The sequence below is a fragment of the Centruroides vittatus genome, unplaced genomic scaffold (genome assembly GCF_030686945.1).
Source record: "Centruroides vittatus isolate TY-2023 unplaced genomic scaffold, ASM3068694v2 contig_347, whole genome shotgun sequence".
In the NCBI taxonomy this organism is placed as follows: domain Eukaryota; kingdom Metazoa; phylum Arthropoda; class Arachnida; order Scorpiones; family Buthidae; genus Centruroides; species Centruroides vittatus.
In genome coordinates, this window is record NW_027122171.1 from 1,143,924 (window position 1) to 1,161,329 (window position 17,406).

The 17,406-nt window shown below is 31.8% G+C and overlaps 2 protein-coding genes across 2 annotated transcripts in view; one reads left to right on the forward strand and one right to left on the reverse strand.

Annotated features, from left to right (window-relative positions):
* Nucleotides 1-13,837, reverse strand: part of l(3)73Ah (lethal (3) 73Ah) — a 35,691-nt gene extending 21,854 nt beyond the window's left edge. The window contains exons 1-2 of the mRNA XM_067269146.1: nucleotides 13,692-13,837; nucleotides 3,371-3,430 (exon numbers count right to left, since the gene is read on the reverse strand). The gene's annotated coding sequence lies outside the window, so the exon portion shown is untranslated. The remainder of the gene's footprint in view (nucleotides 1-3,370; nucleotides 3,431-13,691) is intronic.
* A 333-nt stretch (nucleotides 13,838-14,170) lies between these two features.
* The window catches only part of Nop56 (Nop56 ribonucleoprotein), a 31,501-nt gene continuing 28,265 nt past the window's right edge, over nucleotides 14,171-17,406 (forward strand). Inside the window, exon 1 of the mRNA XM_067269165.1 lies at nucleotides 14,171-14,277. Coding sequence (XP_067125266.1) covers nucleotides 14,275-14,277 — 3 coding nt within the window. The 5' untranslated portion in view covers nucleotides 14,171-14,274. The remainder of the gene's footprint in view (nucleotides 14,278-17,406) is intronic.

Sequence of the window (17,406 nt, forward strand, 5' to 3'; positions counted from 1 at the left end):
ACATATCTAGTATTACTACAAGAAATACATAACAGATGTATAGTTTTACATTTTTTATCAATATAATTCAAATCTGAAGAAATTTTTGCTTCATTATTTCGTATTATAAAAACAATGCTCTATAATTTGATTTACAAGTTTCTCATTAGGATAGGTACTGAACATATATGTGTATACATATATGCACAAATTCAATGATTTCTTGAGAACAGGTTTGCAGATATCAGCAGCAGCTCATGATAGACACTACAGAATTGTAGCACGTCGGAAAAAAAAATAAACTCGCAAAATAATATCCCAAGTTTATTACATAGTAATTATATATAATTATCATACATGATTAAATTAATTTTTTTAATCAAAACAGTTCATAAAGTAAAAACAGTTTAGGGCAGTTGCTTGGTACATATCCTCCTGCAACAGCACTGTTAAACAGTACAAACAGTTTTAATAAAAATTAAATGAACATTTTTGGCTACATTAAATGGTCTGCTTCAGATTTTAACAGTCTGAAATCAAATATTTAAATACAATACAAATAGGGTTTCTCAAACGGGATCCCAGTTGTTTTTTAACCTGGGAAATATCCCAAAATTCTTCTCAGCCAGGAAAATCCCGCAAAAATTTACTTTTTATCTCATTTTGTGTTAAGGTTGAAGAAATTTTGCCAAATAGAAAGTATAATTAACTCATAAACTGTCAGAATACATTTGTATTTATTAATTTTAAACCTACTTATTAGTTTTTTTTAATTTTTGCTCATTATGGCATGTCACAAATTGTCAATAATCAATATATAACTTATTTGTGGCAGGACTCTGAAAATTCCAACAACTATTGAGGAGTTGATAGACATGATAAAAAAGAAATAATAGCAATTCCTAAAAAAGACCTTAATTACCATTATTGAATGTTTCAAAAATTGGTTTAAAAACTATTATTGCAAGCAAAGATAGTCATTTTGAAAACCTAATTCATTAAATGGCAATAAATTTTGTATAATATGCTTTTTGAATTTTCTTTTTATCTCATATAGTTGAAAAGTTATTAAGGTTTCAAGTTTTGCAAGAATTAAAGATCACTCTGTATTAAATAAAATTAAAAGGCACTCAATTAGATGAACAATATTTATTCAAACATAGTCTATTAATTATAAAAAATGGGGTTAATGTTACCCTAGGTATCGAAAGTGGTGGCTCATCTTCGATTCCAGGGATCAGAAGACAGGGAACAGTAGGGACGCACATTCTAACCTAACCTATTCTAATAAATTACCATAATTACAGTAAGACCCTGCTTAATGCTGCCTTGGCTTAATGCTGATTTGATATAACACGGTCTGCTCGACACCTAAAAAAAAGCTCAAAATTTATGCTGATTTAAATTATCGTGGCATTTCATTGATTCCTATATAATATGATTATTTATGAAACGCAAAACCAATCAGCAAAAGGTGCCAAAAAGGTGTAGGCTACTTTCTTTAAATCTATGTTTGGTGCAATTTTAGAAAAAATATAACATCATGGATCCCATAGGCAATGTTGACTTTGCTTGGCAAGAATTAACTGATAAATGCATGAACAAAGTGTGGAAGAAGTTATGGTTGAACGTATCCAAGAATTCTCAACGAGATGCTGTAGGTTAGGTTGACAATTTAGTCAACCTAATCGATACAGAAGGACTAGGAGATGTAGACGAGCAGGATATTGAGGAGTTACTGCAGTTACTGGTGAGAGCCTTACCAACGACGACCTTCAACAACTGGCAGAACAAGGAATTTGTGTAGAACTGGAAAAATAGAGATTCTGAAAACAAAGAACCCAAAAATTTCTCTACAGATTTCCTTACTAAAAGTTTTGTAAACAATAACCAAAATCGTTGATCAAATTGTAGCAAATGATCCAGATTTTTAAAAGGAGTGCAAAAGCAAAACGAAGCGTTTCGGATGCGATCTTCTGCTACCAAAATTTGCTTAAGGAAAGAAAAAAGCAACAAATGAAACTTCACGACTTTATTGTAAAAAAACAGGAATTTCAGAAAAGTCAGGACCTTCATTCACAAAAAAATGAACTCTACATTTCTGTGTGCATATGTTTATGTGTTATTTAACATATTTTTTATTAATTTGTATAATAATATAACTTAAAATTAAAGTAAAATTTGTTTGTTTTTGGTCGCATGTTCCCCCTATCCCTTATTTACTCTAAGTTAAAATAAACCCAATTAACGTTGTTTCGCTTAGCGCTTTGTTGTCTAGGAACATATCCCCCACGTTAAGCAGGTCTTACTGTATTAGAATAGGTTAGGTTAGGTTAGAACATGCGTCCCCACTGTTCCCTGTCTTCTGATTGCTGGAATTGGAGATGAGCCACCATCTTCGATACATAACATTAACCAAAAACGGTATTGATTAGAAGTGACACAACACTTGTACAAAACTATAAAATAGAAATAAGCTAATCAGTACTTATCAGTTTGTATTTTTTTTTTTATTAAGCCATGCACTTTTAAAGGTAATTAACTTTTGAAAATATTTTGAAAAATTCAAACAAAATAATAAAAATAACTTTTAGAGTCAAACTAAAATTAAAAATAAACTTATTTGTGCTTCTTAGTGAAACATATAAAATATTTAATCTTTTATTTATTTTTACAGGATGTACTGTGGTGACATTTTGAATTACACAAAATCATTTTTTTTACGCTGGCATCTATTTATAGCACATAAATCAGTTTGGCCAGTAACATATATATATGTTCTGTTCAAGGGAGCATTATGAAGGAAGCAAAAAAAATTACTGGAAAAGTGCTCAAAAGTGTATTTTTATATGGTTTAAACTCTTCCATCTTTGATTCAATTAAACTTATTACAGGTGTTCCATGAGAAATATTCTACAGCTTGTTCTAGAGGCCTAGGTGATCCAAAAATGGTTGTCCTATAAACATAGCCCTTCAAAAGCATTGTTTCAGCATTAGAAGAGGATAGAGTTCAGACTAGCTACCTCTTAAGACACCATTCTGCATCACTAACCACTATGAGAAAAGTGTCAATCTTACGTCAGCTACTGTACTTCACTGAAGAGCCTTAAAATGCAAGCAAATCTTATGTTTTTGAAAAAATATAAGGTTCTTTAAACATAGACAAGTAGTGTTTAAATTAATTGATCACCAGATATGCCATTCTGAGGCATGAGACAAATTGTAGATCCTAAAATATTTGAACTTTTGAGATTCCAGATTTATCTGATAACATATAGTACATTCAACTGCATATAAATATGAAATACAATATATGCTACTTTAATTTAAAATACTAAATTCTATAAAAAAGTTTCTTAAGTTGAAAACTTTATAAACTTCAAAAACTCACTCTTGCCAGGATTCATAGGATGAGATGACTTGATTAGGACACAGGACTGTGGTTCATCCCCTACAATATCAAAATATTAACTTAAGTTTATTGTTATTATTGTTCTAAGACTACATTAAAAAATTATGAAGAGATATAAATGAAGTTATGATTCAAATCAAACATATAGAAAAAATTTATATGTAACAATTACATAATTTGTCTAGAGGTAGGTAGTTACACTTACTACCATCTGACACTAGATTACATAATTATTATATGTTTAATTTAATTTAGAATTTTCTGGAAGACAAGAATAGGTCCAGAGCACAGGACTTGAACATGCAACTCCCACTTACCATGCAGATGCATTGCCAATTACCTCCTAGCAATCTTCACCTCCAGAACTATTAATTTAGGTATATCACACCTTTCTTTCAGAAAATTCTAAATTTTATTATAATTATTAAATCTAGTACAAGATGGCAGCATAACTGCTTATTTCTAGACAAATTATTTAGTATTTAATTAATTACATAGCCACATTATAGCCCAATAATTCAACAGCCATTTGGCTTTAACTGTAACAATTGTGGTATAATGCCAAAATAACTCAAAAATTTTTCAAAGAAGATTGCAATGATGATATTCAAATGAGTGAAAACAACAGAGAATGCAGTTCACAAACATTAAAAGATAAACACAAAGCATGTTACATTCCACTTGACAAAATGCATGAAATTATTGCTTGTTGACATGACTGCATATTCAAGTCTCACCATTCAGAACAATCAATGAAACAAAAGTTTTGTAGATTAAGTTTGAAGTCTTCATAATGCAAGAAAACATGGCATTATCATAAATGAATGCAACCCAAATGGGCATTATGTAGTGCTAAAACTTTGAGCCTAGAAACTTTCAAGGCTTCATATGATTGGATTCATGCTTCCAAGAAAAAGTTTCATACTCAAGTCTCATAAGACCACACGCACATGGTTTGCTGGCTCATGTTAAGCAAGGTCTGTATAAGAAGGTCAGGACACACGGGAACCTACTTCTTGAACCGCCATTTTTGGGTATTTTTGAGTCGCATGTTTTTAAGCAAACTTGTACGAGCAGTCAGTTTTATAACGACATTAATTAAACTAAAATTGCATAAATCCAGTGATTTCCAGTCAAAAATATAATAATAATTTTGGATGATTATGCAACCCCAATTTTATGTAACTTTTCGATCAAAAAGTTTAAAAGAAACAATCATCTATATAATTTGCTGTCGTGAATGAAACTAATTAAATAGGTGCTAAAACTGATGCAATTACATAAGTAAGTACTTCGTAAAGTAATGCAATAACATAAGTTATCCAAAATTTTATTTTAAAGCATTTACCAATTCAATATTAATGCATTAAAAAAATAAATACTGGACTAACATTTAATTAATGAACATTTTTGGCTTTACAAAGGCTTAAAGGTCATATTTTCCTAATTACATAAAATCTAATCAAAAAGGATAATATTAAACACAATTTAATGATATTTTTAACAGAGCTTATCTAAGACATAACTTCTTTCTCTGTAAACACACAAGATACAAATACAATAAAACACTAATTTTGGAGGTCAGCAGAAGTACGCATAAATGAGCTTTTGCTTCCATACAGTTTTTTACATTCAAAGTACTGTTCATATCTCTGGCAAAAATAAGTAATCTCACTGACAGAAAAGTTGGTTGCCACTTAGCCCGTCTGCAGTTCTGCACCCATTTCACTTTCCTCTGCTTATCTGCAGGAAATCTAAACAATCGAATGTCGGTAGACTTACTTTTACAATTAGGTGCCATACAATAAGGTTTTGAGTACATATACACGCAATAATAGTCGACTCACACAGGAACCATGTGTAGTGAGCTCTATCGATAAGTCCCAAAATGGCTGCTGCCAGATAGAATCACGAGAGTGTGTCCTCACCTTATACAGACCTTGATGTTAAAAATCAGGATCCAATTTAAAATAATGTGACAGAATTTATTCACAATGTGAATGAATACTGAAAATCCTGATGTGCAGGTGCTCAACAGAAATCAAAGTGGCATGATACTACATAGAGACAAAATCTGGACATCCACTTAAATATCAAGATGTTCATCAAGTAATGGGGTACAGTGCAGTCAGTAAATGCTACCATTCATTCATTTTCAATTCAGTCTATGATCTCAAAAATTGGCAAACTTCTTCCAATTATGTATGTTTGGTTAAAAACAGAACCCAACTTGAGCATTAAATTCCAAGACCAAATGTTCAAAAGTCGTTTGATTGCTGTTACATGGTCATATTCTGGAAAACTGAACAAAAAGGAAAGTGAAGAAGTTTTACAAGAACATGCTACTGCCAAATATATCAGATCTTCATTCTTCTTCAAGATTTCTGAATGAGACAGACAAGTGAAACCAATTAATCAGCTAATGTATAAAGAGTACAATGATTCAAAAGCCATAAAATTGTGCATCATCAGGTCTCAAAAAACAAGACTCATGCTTATTGTTTGAGTCCTGGGGCCGTATTCTGGTCTCTTGTCTCTCACAAGCCAGTCGCTGATTGGCTAATCATTTGGATTAGTCAATCAGCAACCGGCTTGTGAGAGACGAGAGATCAGAAATGGTGACCAGAATACAGCCCCTGAACTGCTGTTTTTCAGCCCATGTAAATCCTACCTACAATTTATAAGCAATACTGTTCAATTAAATTAATGAGTTCAACATTTAAACACGGAATAATTTGTTGAAACCAATTACACTTGTTTTCAATCATTTTTGTGCTCCAATATACGAAAGTATAATTAGGCACTCATTTTACATAACTGAGCATCCAAACCATACCAAAATCCACTGGATTTGATCACTGAAAAATGTGCAAACAAGAATTGTGACAATGTTATTTTTTCTAAAATGTTCTTTTTATAGAAATGAATATTGCTTGAATCACTCTCTTATTGATTTGTTCCATTATCATAACATAATTAATCATTAATGTCATTTCAATTGTAAAATTTAGTTTTGATATCTGTAATATATTCTCTCCTACATCTGAAATTTTGCTAGTCTGTATATATTAAAAGCAAAATGTTCCATCCACCCATAAACCAAAACCAACACTTCACAAAGAAGCAGCAAGTAAGTCACAATAGGTTGCAGGTGGGGTTTACAATTTATTTCTCAAAAGGACAACCCGTTAACTTCCTCTATGGACATGGCATGAATTCCTGGAAAAAGTTAACAAAGAGAAAGGAAGGTCTTTGGTACGTTCATTACTAACGGTTGCTCTGCATCTCTGCTACTACAGGAGTGTGCTGCTGTTTGTAGACATTTAGGAATGACAATGAAAGAAAAAAACAAGTGGTAGTACCCATATTATCGAAAGTATCGTGATGAAAAGATCTTAAAATATGCATTTTTTGAGACAAAAGTTAGAAAAATGGTCCCCAATTGTAAAATTTAACCATAAAATGGATTGTCTTGGTGACAAAGCATTCAAAGTAGCCACGAAAAAAATTTGAGATGACACTTATACCCTATTCATACTGTACATTTTAAGCGGGATTAAGATTTAAGCAGAATTAAGTTAAGTCGCATTGTCGAAAACAAGATTAACTACTCGTTCACACTAGATAATTAAAGCTAATTATTCGCTTAGCCCTCGAGTGGGTGTACTCAATATTACATTTTAAATAAAATCAAACTTTTGCTTATTTTTCATAAATCACCATAAATTAATTTATATTTAGTAATTTAAATTATAAATAACTTATTTAAAGAGCATAAGACGTTAGTTAGGAATTATTAACATTTATTATCAGTGATGTCGTTGTCGTTGGCAACACAATTCTCTCAATGTTTATATCACTTTAGCGATAGAATTGTGATAAGAATGGATTTTTGACAGAAATTTATATATATATAATTTTTTTTTCGTAAACAAGAAATTTATATTATCATTTAAACTTCTTGTACCGAAGCAGCATACAGCTAAATTTCCATTCATAAAATCACATAATGGGCACTAAAATGAAACTATCTGAGCCATGGAGGACATTGTGTTGCTTTTCACCACAAACTACTATTACAAGTGGCCGTTTTTGCCATCTAATGGTGCACACACTGGCCAAAATATAGAAATGCATTATGCAGGAATTTTTAAATGGATGCTGTTCATGCAGTTGCATGGAGGAATAAAAAAATGCACCCTTTGTGTAGGGATAGGAGATACAAGGCTTCACTTTTGACTCAGAGTTGAAAAGACGGTTATTTGTTTGCTCCCAAGCAACTATTCTTTAAGTTTGATTTTTGAATAACAACCTTTGGTTATATACAGAATACAGATATAAAAACCCAACTAAATTCATATATTATTTTTAATAATTTTTATCTGTATATATATTAAAAGTAAAATGTTCCATCACCATTACACACAAATAATATAAATTTAAAAACTACAGTAGAGCGTCGATAAGTGGAACGTCGGTAAGTAGAATGGCCGGAAAGTGGAACGATTTTCAGTCGGACTGTGTCGTGCTGAATCGAATGTTTTTGATACTAAATTTACTTCTAAAGTATAATTTTCATGTTTTTTATATTCTTTAATATATTTATTTTGTTTGTACAAAATGCAGAAATAATTTTTAACGATACGATAGCCTCGATGATTATTATAAAAATTTTCGTTAGGCTTAAAAGCGACGAAAATTCAACACAAAGCGACACGCAACGGAGAAAAATTCAACAGGAAGCGATACGCAACGGAGAAAAATTTGAACATCAAACAGGTTAATGTATTTTTTCGTACAAAGTCAGAAACTGGAACAAATCATTAACTGGAAGGACCCCAGTCCCCAATTGGTTCCACTTATCGACGCTCTACTGTAATTTGATTTTCATTTTGAAAATTTCAAAATAACTTTTAAGTGATTTTTAAAAACGTTTTAATTTTCAATTGATTTGATTTTAATTAGTTTTGATTTGGTTTCAGTTTAAAGCCAAAGTTTTAATTATATTATTCTTTTTTTAAATTAATTTTTAGATTTAATTTAGTTTTTATAATTATTTTTAATAATTATTAATTTATTATTAACTAGCTGATCCGGCCACGTGTTGTTATGGATCAAAATGTATCTATTACAAATGTATAACACTTCCCCCATGGGGGAATTTCAAAAAATTCCTCTTAGTATACATTCTCTTGACGTACCCTATTAAAACGCAATCAAAAACGCATCTAAAATAGTATAATAAAAGCAGAGTTCTTCACAGTAAGCCTTAATCCTGTCCCTCTCCCCTGCAAGGAAATATCGAAAAATCCCTTTTTAGTGTATATTCTGTTGACATAACCTATTAAAACGCAATTAAAAATGCAAAAAACCGCATGTAAAATAGTATAAATAGAAGCTGAATTCTTCACGGTAAGCCTTAATCCCATCCATCTCCCCCCAGTAGGGAGAATTTTGACATGTATATTATATAAAAACACGTGCGTATTCGAATGCAACGTCGTGTCAAAATTTCAAAGGAATCGGTAAGAACAAACAAACGTTATATTTTATTTATATAGATAGATAGAAAATTATCTGCTTTAGTCCATTCTCACAGAAAAGCAAACTTAGGTCGTCGAAAGTTAGCGCCATCTGTTGGACATAAAAGCCTTAATCCATATATAAATATATTTTTGAAAGGGGGAAACGGTGGTCTTCACATATGCCAGAAACCTTCGCGGGAGTGTATTAAACAACTTCCCGAAGTTTCATGGCAATTGGATAAATGGTGTGGTAATGCATGAAGGACAAACACACAGGCTTACATTTGTTTTTTTATATATAGATTTAATTTTACCTACATGTTTTGAACCCTTAATTACAATTTTTTTAATTACTTGCAACTCTCTTTTCTTTTGTGACATAACTATTGAAATCGCTTTAGCATTGTTTCACACAAAAGATAATCAAATGTAATTTTATTTAAATTTTTTTCAGTAATTTCATTAATTTTTGTTTTATAAATTTGCCTGTTTTAAAAATAATTTTTTCTAAATTTTAAATATAAGCGAGTTACCTTGTAAACAGGTTATCCACACTACTTTATAGGTACTGGTATATTATACACTAGACTCACAACAACCTTTATGTCACCAGTAAAATATTTCAACAAACTGCAAGCACGTGTAAAAAAATTAACTCATACACTGTTAGCTAGATTGATGAACATAAACAGGGCAGTGGTGCCTTCCCCAGACACTCCCAGGTTATTTGCGTTTGCCAAAACACACAAGGTTTCCTTGTGTGTTTTGGCCAGCATTGAGAGCGATCCTTGACAAGGCACGATCCCCCACTAGATTGTTAGAAACAGCTATACACAAGCATATATCGCACAGCTTGATTGATTATCCTTTGACGGTCTGGAATTCATTGGAGTTATTGGAGGCTTTGAAACCGCTTAGCATAACTAATCGAATGTATATCACGGTGCTCGATTTCATGTCATTATACCCTTCTATAAAAATCCAGCCATGCTTTTGCACTATTAGGGACCTTTTACTAACTTCTCATGGAGGACACTGAAAACAAATTTTAGAACTTGCACACCTATTATGCTACAGTTCGTTTTTTTTCGTTTCAACACGTACCTCCAGAAATGTGGGGTCCCTATGGGCAGCCCACTATCGGGGGATTTATGTGAGTTAGTCAACAGACAACTAGAACAAAAAATCGTACCTATATATGACCACAACATACATATGTATAAGGTACATAGATGACATCTTAATTATATGGAAGGCTAAGCCTAATATCTGCAAATTCATTGATGCAATGAATAATAACCCGTATGGCCTCTGCATCAAGTTAGACCAAATAAGTAATTCGAACGCAACCTTCCTTGACATCAATATACAATTGGAAGGTGACAAGACATCAACCAAGGTCTATTACAAACCATGCTATACTCCTCTATTCATCCTCGCTGATTTGGATGGCCCATATGCGTACAAGATAGCGGCATTCCGGGCCCTAACCAAAAGAGCGTTCACACACAGTTCAAAATTCGAGGATACTATGGCAGAATTACAACACATCCAGAACATAGCCTCACAACATGAATATGGGCGAAAATTAATTCATTATCTTGCATTTGCCTATTTGGCACAAGCATATAATAGCAACAACCACAACGCACACACTAGCAACTCGAATAATACGCAATCTTGTGCCATAGTTTGATATAACCACCACCTGGACCCCATTTATAGAAAAATTGCAGCACTTACAAACAAAAAAATTGCGTATAAGAGGCGTAATATGATTTATGACATCTTCCACAACTGCAAAGATCGTATAGACAAAAGATTGGCTCCAGGAGTATATTCTGTCCCATTATGGGACCACAGATTTCAAAGGGGCCTGGTGTATATTGGTTCTACAATATGTTCTCTAGATAAGCCACTGCCCTATCTACTTATGTTTCGACCCCGGGCATAAGAGCGGACCTACATAATGCGCAAATAATTAAAATATCACACTGAAGAGAACACATACATTCGCTAGAAACTCTAGAAATATACAAAGCAGCATATATATAAATAAACAGCTACTAGCCCGTTATAGATAACGATCAACCAATGCCAAATTATTGGGCTAGCAAATGGCTATAGTAATATTAATAAATATTAATATTAATATAGCCATTTGCTAGCCCGATAATTCAGCATTGGTTGATCGTTATACAAAGCAGGGTTACACAATAACTGCATCAACTCCAAGGATGCGATTAATATTTCTAAGGCTTGGAAGTTCTATTATGAAGGTGAAAACCACTGAAACTCCTATTAGTGCAGCCCTCCACCGTTTTATGTGTAAAAAGAGATTAATATTTGCTATCATTTGTAAATTCTTTTGTGCATGATACACATGCGTACAATGAATTTATATATGCAACGTTGTAAAAAATATTTTTAAAACTGTGAACAGAACGGTTATTCGAATCTCAGAACTTTTAACCTGATGAAGACTGGAAGTTTTACGGTCGAAAATGTTTGTTTATAATTAAATATTTTACTAGTGACATAAAGGTTGTTAAGAGTCTAGTATATAATATACCAGTACCTATAGAGTAGTGAAGATAACCTGTTTACAAGGCCAAAAATATAAACTGATAATATAAATTTGCCAAATAACCACACAAATCAGGATTTTGTTAAGTAACGTGACAATTTACAATCATTTATCCATATCTACATAATTATAACTTTACATAAAAAAAAAAAAAAATACATAACTAATAAATAATATCTGTGGAAATTTTGCTAGATTTTCCTTGAACTAGTTTGCTGTAACTTTTGTAGCTGTATGTCACATTTGAATATACTGGAAATGTAAACTTATAAAGTTAAAATAATATATAAGAAGTATAAGTTATACATCATCATCTGTCAAATTTTCTATATTAATCCATTTATGTACATTTTTTCAGTTTATATAATCGATAATGAAATTCTCCTCGATTCTAGTAGTTAAAACAACTCTTTGAAATCATAATTAGTCCTCTAATTTATAAATATTTAAATATTTTAAAAGTTTGACACAAAACAGCAAGAAAGTTTGGGTGTACTATAGATTACTCCCTATGGAATTTCAGGACTTTGATTATATATTTGAACTCAGGGGACCGAGACGAGTTCGACAGTACCCTATTTTTGGACCGGAGACGAAAAATAAAAAAAGTTATCACACTTTTTAAGTTACCATACTTTTTTAATGCTCTCATGCAGACGGCACCATAGTTGCTAGCATTGCCATCTTGCGGTAAAGTCTGCAAACCGTGACGTCGGACTACGGTCATCTCCCGGAGCGTTAAACACACGATACGAGAGCGCCGCGACTTCCGATCATCGCATGATCGCCATTTCAGTTAATGTGGCAGCGAACAAGGCGGCCCGACTGACCTCTCGTATGGGAGCCACCACACGCCGCCATGTGCTAAACTAGTGATCGATTCATGGTAGTTCTTGAACAAAGTAAAAAAAGGGGGGAAACGTCTACTAAAGGCAATTTTAACGGCAAGCGATGTGACTCCCGATTGCGATAGCGAGGCCGACTTAGCGGAGAGCGATGCGACTCCCTATCATCACGCGATCGCCGGAAAAAAGTATGATAACTTTTTTATTTTTCGTCTCCGGTCCAAAAGTAGAGTATCTTTGAACTCGTCTCGGTCCCCTGAGTTCAGATATATACCCAAATACACGAAATTCCATAGGGAGTAATCTATAGTATACCCGAAAGTTTCTTCAATTTATCTAAAAATTTATCTAAAATTTAACAATTACAATACTATCAGAAATCCACTAAACATGAGATCGATTATAGAAATCATCAGCATTTGCACTTTGATCCATTACCATCACGCTTTTGTAGTTTCATTTCTATTAGTATTTAATAATGTTAAGATGAACTAAACTGAAATAATCCTATATAAACTATTAGTAGTGAGATCTACAGCAAGTAAAACAGGTCATAACTGATGTATAAATACAGTTTTTATAGGCATATATACATCAATTTATGCATAAACCAAAACAACACTACAGGTGTGACTAGGCAGACATGAATTTAGTAGTGAGCAATATAGTTCTCGCAAAGGACCATGCACAAGCAAGAAGGGAGAAATATCATTGGCGAGAGCAAATTCTGGTTCTTGTACATATCTGACAGTTTGATATTTATCGTGTCTCATCTCTTCTCGCCATATATTCTCACTCATTGGCATCTGCATAGTTGCACCCTACGTAAACTCCATTAATTGGAGAGTAGTACAATCTATGGTGAGTAAAACAGATCATAAATTGATGTATAAATGCCTGTGAAAACAGCATTTATACATCAATTTATGCATAAACCGAAACAACACTATGTAAACTCTATTAATTGGAGAGTAGCAATATCTATGGAGAGGAAAACAGGTCATAAATTGATGTATAAATGCCTATTAAATACAGTTTTTATAGGAATTTACACAGCAATTTATGCATGTATATTACATATGTGTTGACTTGAGAATTTTTCATTCTGTATTTATTTCAAGCATTAAAGCATGACATGTACAATGCAAGTATATAATATTGGTTTTTGAATTAGATATTTTTTTATAACAAATTTTTATGCCTCTTAAACAAATGTGATAAGTTCTGCTTGGATTTTTCTTTCAAACAAGTAAGTTTCAAATGTCAATGTTAGGCTTAACTACACCTCTTATATATTCAATGAAATCTTTCAAATAACAATTTATAATCTTCACCGATCTTACCTGACGAATAAAAAGATGTCGAAGATTTCAAATCACTCGTTTTTTTATAATAATTATTTCTCTATTCGCATTTTTCCGTGCACTACAAGAAGAATTCAAGCAAAACCGAAGAGTCAAACTCCATATCACAAATTAGCAGAAGCCAAACTTTGTGTTCGGAAAACCGGTTAAAATAACCATCGTTTTTCTAAATAAAGCACTAAATAGTTAAATTTAACTAATATTAATTCTCCTTTTTTAAATTAATTAATTTATATTTATATTTAATTGGAAATAGCCATCGAATAAAATTTTTGCCACGGTTAATAATACGGTAACCGGAAAATCGGTAAATACGGTATTAAAAAATATTAAGACGTTTTTAGATTAAAGAATTTTATTTAAATGTAATTATTAATATTTTATTAATTTAGATAAATTTATTAATTTGATATAAATTTGAATAAATGAACGATAATTATATAATTTTAAATTTTTCGTTTCGTAGCGCCATTTCCAAGCTCTGCGAAGAAAAGTATAGTTCGTAAATTTTCAGTAGAAGAATGATGTGCGTGGTTTAAGTTGAAAATTCATTTTTTTTAAAATGGTAAGTTCGTATCCAGTTTATTTTTTTGCATTTTTCAGTTTTCTATATATAATAAGCAACTTTATTTATTTAAAATAGAAAAAAATTAATTGTGATGTTAAGCCTACCCACGTGGCTTAGTTTTGTCGTGTAGTTGTAACACTACCTTATCGATTGAATCTGTTTGAATTTTATAATTCGGTCTCTCTTATATTGATTAAATTAACTCTTAGATTAATCAAAATTGATTTAATAGTGACTGTTAAATCAATTAAGTAAATTAATTAAATAATAATTTTGAAATATAAAATACTTGAATAATAATTTGGGTAATGCTTTATAAGCCATACACCAACGTTTTCCTCTTAATTATATTTATAATAGAGACATACATGCCAGACATGTCCAAAACACATCGAATATATGAAGGGCAACTCATTTAAAAAACGCTATAAACAAAAACTCATAGGACTACTTACCGACTGTGCACCGCCATCGCTTAAGCTTGTTTTGGTCGCGGAGCTGCACATTGGAGGGCGGACGCGCACACAGCGTGTCACGTGACTGGGATTCGACGTCAGTCGCTCACGTGACTACAGCTCTGACGCGTTTCCGGACAACTTTTTCTTGTGGCAGAAGAATTCGTTCTGTTTGCACTATACCTCGCAGGCGTCACGTGATAGAGTAAAGACACCCTACGGTGCCCACATTAATAGCAGTGCTTCGCTGGGCTGCTGTTTGTAGACATTTGCTAACGACGGTGAAAAAAAAGAGACGTCCGTAATATCGTGATCTATAATTTTAAAATATGCGTTTTAGACAGAAAATGTAAAAGATGGGTTCCAATAGCATCCAAAGTAGCTGCGAAAAAAACTCGAGACGACACTTATATATATTGACGTGCGTTTTCACAACTTGTAAATTTTCATTCATAAAACTACATAATGGACACAAAAACCCGCGTGAACAGCCCGCGGAGCAGTTTGACCAACTTTGCTTAGTTACACTTCCGTAACACCGTAACATTCTATAACGAAATTCACAAGCTAAGGTTTGACAACGACGATTTATTTTTCGAGATTAACTTGTTAAAAAGAGAACAATCAAATTACTTTAAAATTCAGATTAAATGTTTATAACTATAAATTTATAAACCCGTATGTTTTACATAGCCTAACTAATCCTTTAAATTTAAAAATGTAAAGTTATATAACAATAATTTATATGTAAGATGTGGATCAATAGCTACTACATAAAGACTTTTCTGTTGGTAATGTTTTGCTTAAAAACAACAGATGCAACACGCGTCAGAGCGAAGTTCTCACACCCAGTTTTTTTTTCCATCCAATACCTGGCGGGCCAATACTTTTGTGAATTAAAATAAAAGTAATGATAAGGCGGATCACAGTTTGAGTACGTCCAGTTAGACCGCCAGCGACTTACTTTTAATTTATTTTATGAATCGCATATTATAAAATAAGTTATAGTTATCATAAACAAATCAATTTATGATTGATAACGTTAAAATTAAAGATGTATAAATGAAATAAAAAATGACGACTTCTTGAATATCGTGTAATTCCTATTCGACTGATATAATAAGTCTAGTTTAGAACGTGGATAAGAATATGCCGACAATAAAACTATTTTGTTACTAAACAGTACACCTTTATATTTCACCTAAAAAAGATAAAAATAATAGGAATAAAACATCTAACCATGGACTAGCCCAATGAATATTGTAATTAATATCTTAGTTTGGTAAGATACAGCTTCACTCACGGGAACAATGCGTAACGAAATTTCATACCGGTGATCGAAAAAATTACAATTTTGGCTAGGAAAAGGTGGAAGGAGTAAAACTCACATTTTTATTTAAATATCGTAAATAAGCAAAGTAATTAAAAACTATTTCAAACATGTATTAAGTGGCAGACAATACACGACTTGAACGTAAGAAGTTACACGATACTGTTTGTTATAATCGTGCCGTCAAACCAAGAAAGCCAAATCAAGATGCCTTCCCTATTAGTTCAAAATTAAAATACGTATACGATACTTTTTTTATTTCAAAGGATGACAATGACGAAGAGAACACAGAATTATTTTTAAAAGAGCGTCTTTTTAAAAACACATTATTTTATAAAGTTTAGTTATTTAAAATGCGCAATATAGATCTTTCTCGCTAGACTTATTATACCATCAATTAGAAACAGGACAAGCTTTAGAAAATCACATTTTTTTCCCTAGAGTATGCATTTTTCGAACTTTGAGTCCCTTATCAACTCTTCATCATGTAACTGTTTAGTTGCACTGTTACAAAATTTGTAAAATTTTTTAACTTACATGGTTATGAGAAGCACAGAAATGGTGACGATTGATGAAATACAAATGATAATTATTAATTTATAGGTATTTGCTAACGCAATAGTTAAAATGTTAATGATTTACAAGAACAAACATGCGCACGAGAATTACGTTTTTCTAAGTTAATTAAGAGATTAACTAATAACTCGCTTCTTAACTATAATATAAGCCAAACATTTATTTAAACTTCAAAAAATGTTTGAAATATGAATATATATAAGATTCTTTCCTGCCAGCCAGAAGCTGTATCCCATACGGAAATACCATATTGAAGTTTGGGTTCCATACAAGCGCGATATAAACGCAAAACAGTCTCAAAATTTATGAAACTTATTATTCTTTTCAATATTCCAATAAATCTAGATAAAGACAATGTTAGATTATTTATATGATTGTTCCATTGTAATTTATTATCAATTTCAATACCGAAATATTTTACGGTATTAACTCTTTGAATACGTTTATTATTAATTTTTACTTGTATATCATCTAAGTTGACTTTTTTGTTCTTATTTGATAAGTAAATATATTTTGTTTTATTCTCATGTATTCTAAAGTTATTATTCACCGTATATTTAATTAATTGAAGATTCCAACCCGCATAGGTTATAACAATATCTTCTGCCAACAATATATTATTATTTTCGGGAATGGTTTCTATAATATCGTTTATATAAATATTAAAAAGCGGCTATGCTAATTTATAATTACATATTGATAAATAATTGTGATTTACTGGCATTTCTTTTTTCTCTTTTCTCTCGTTTGGGGCCCGCGTTATTT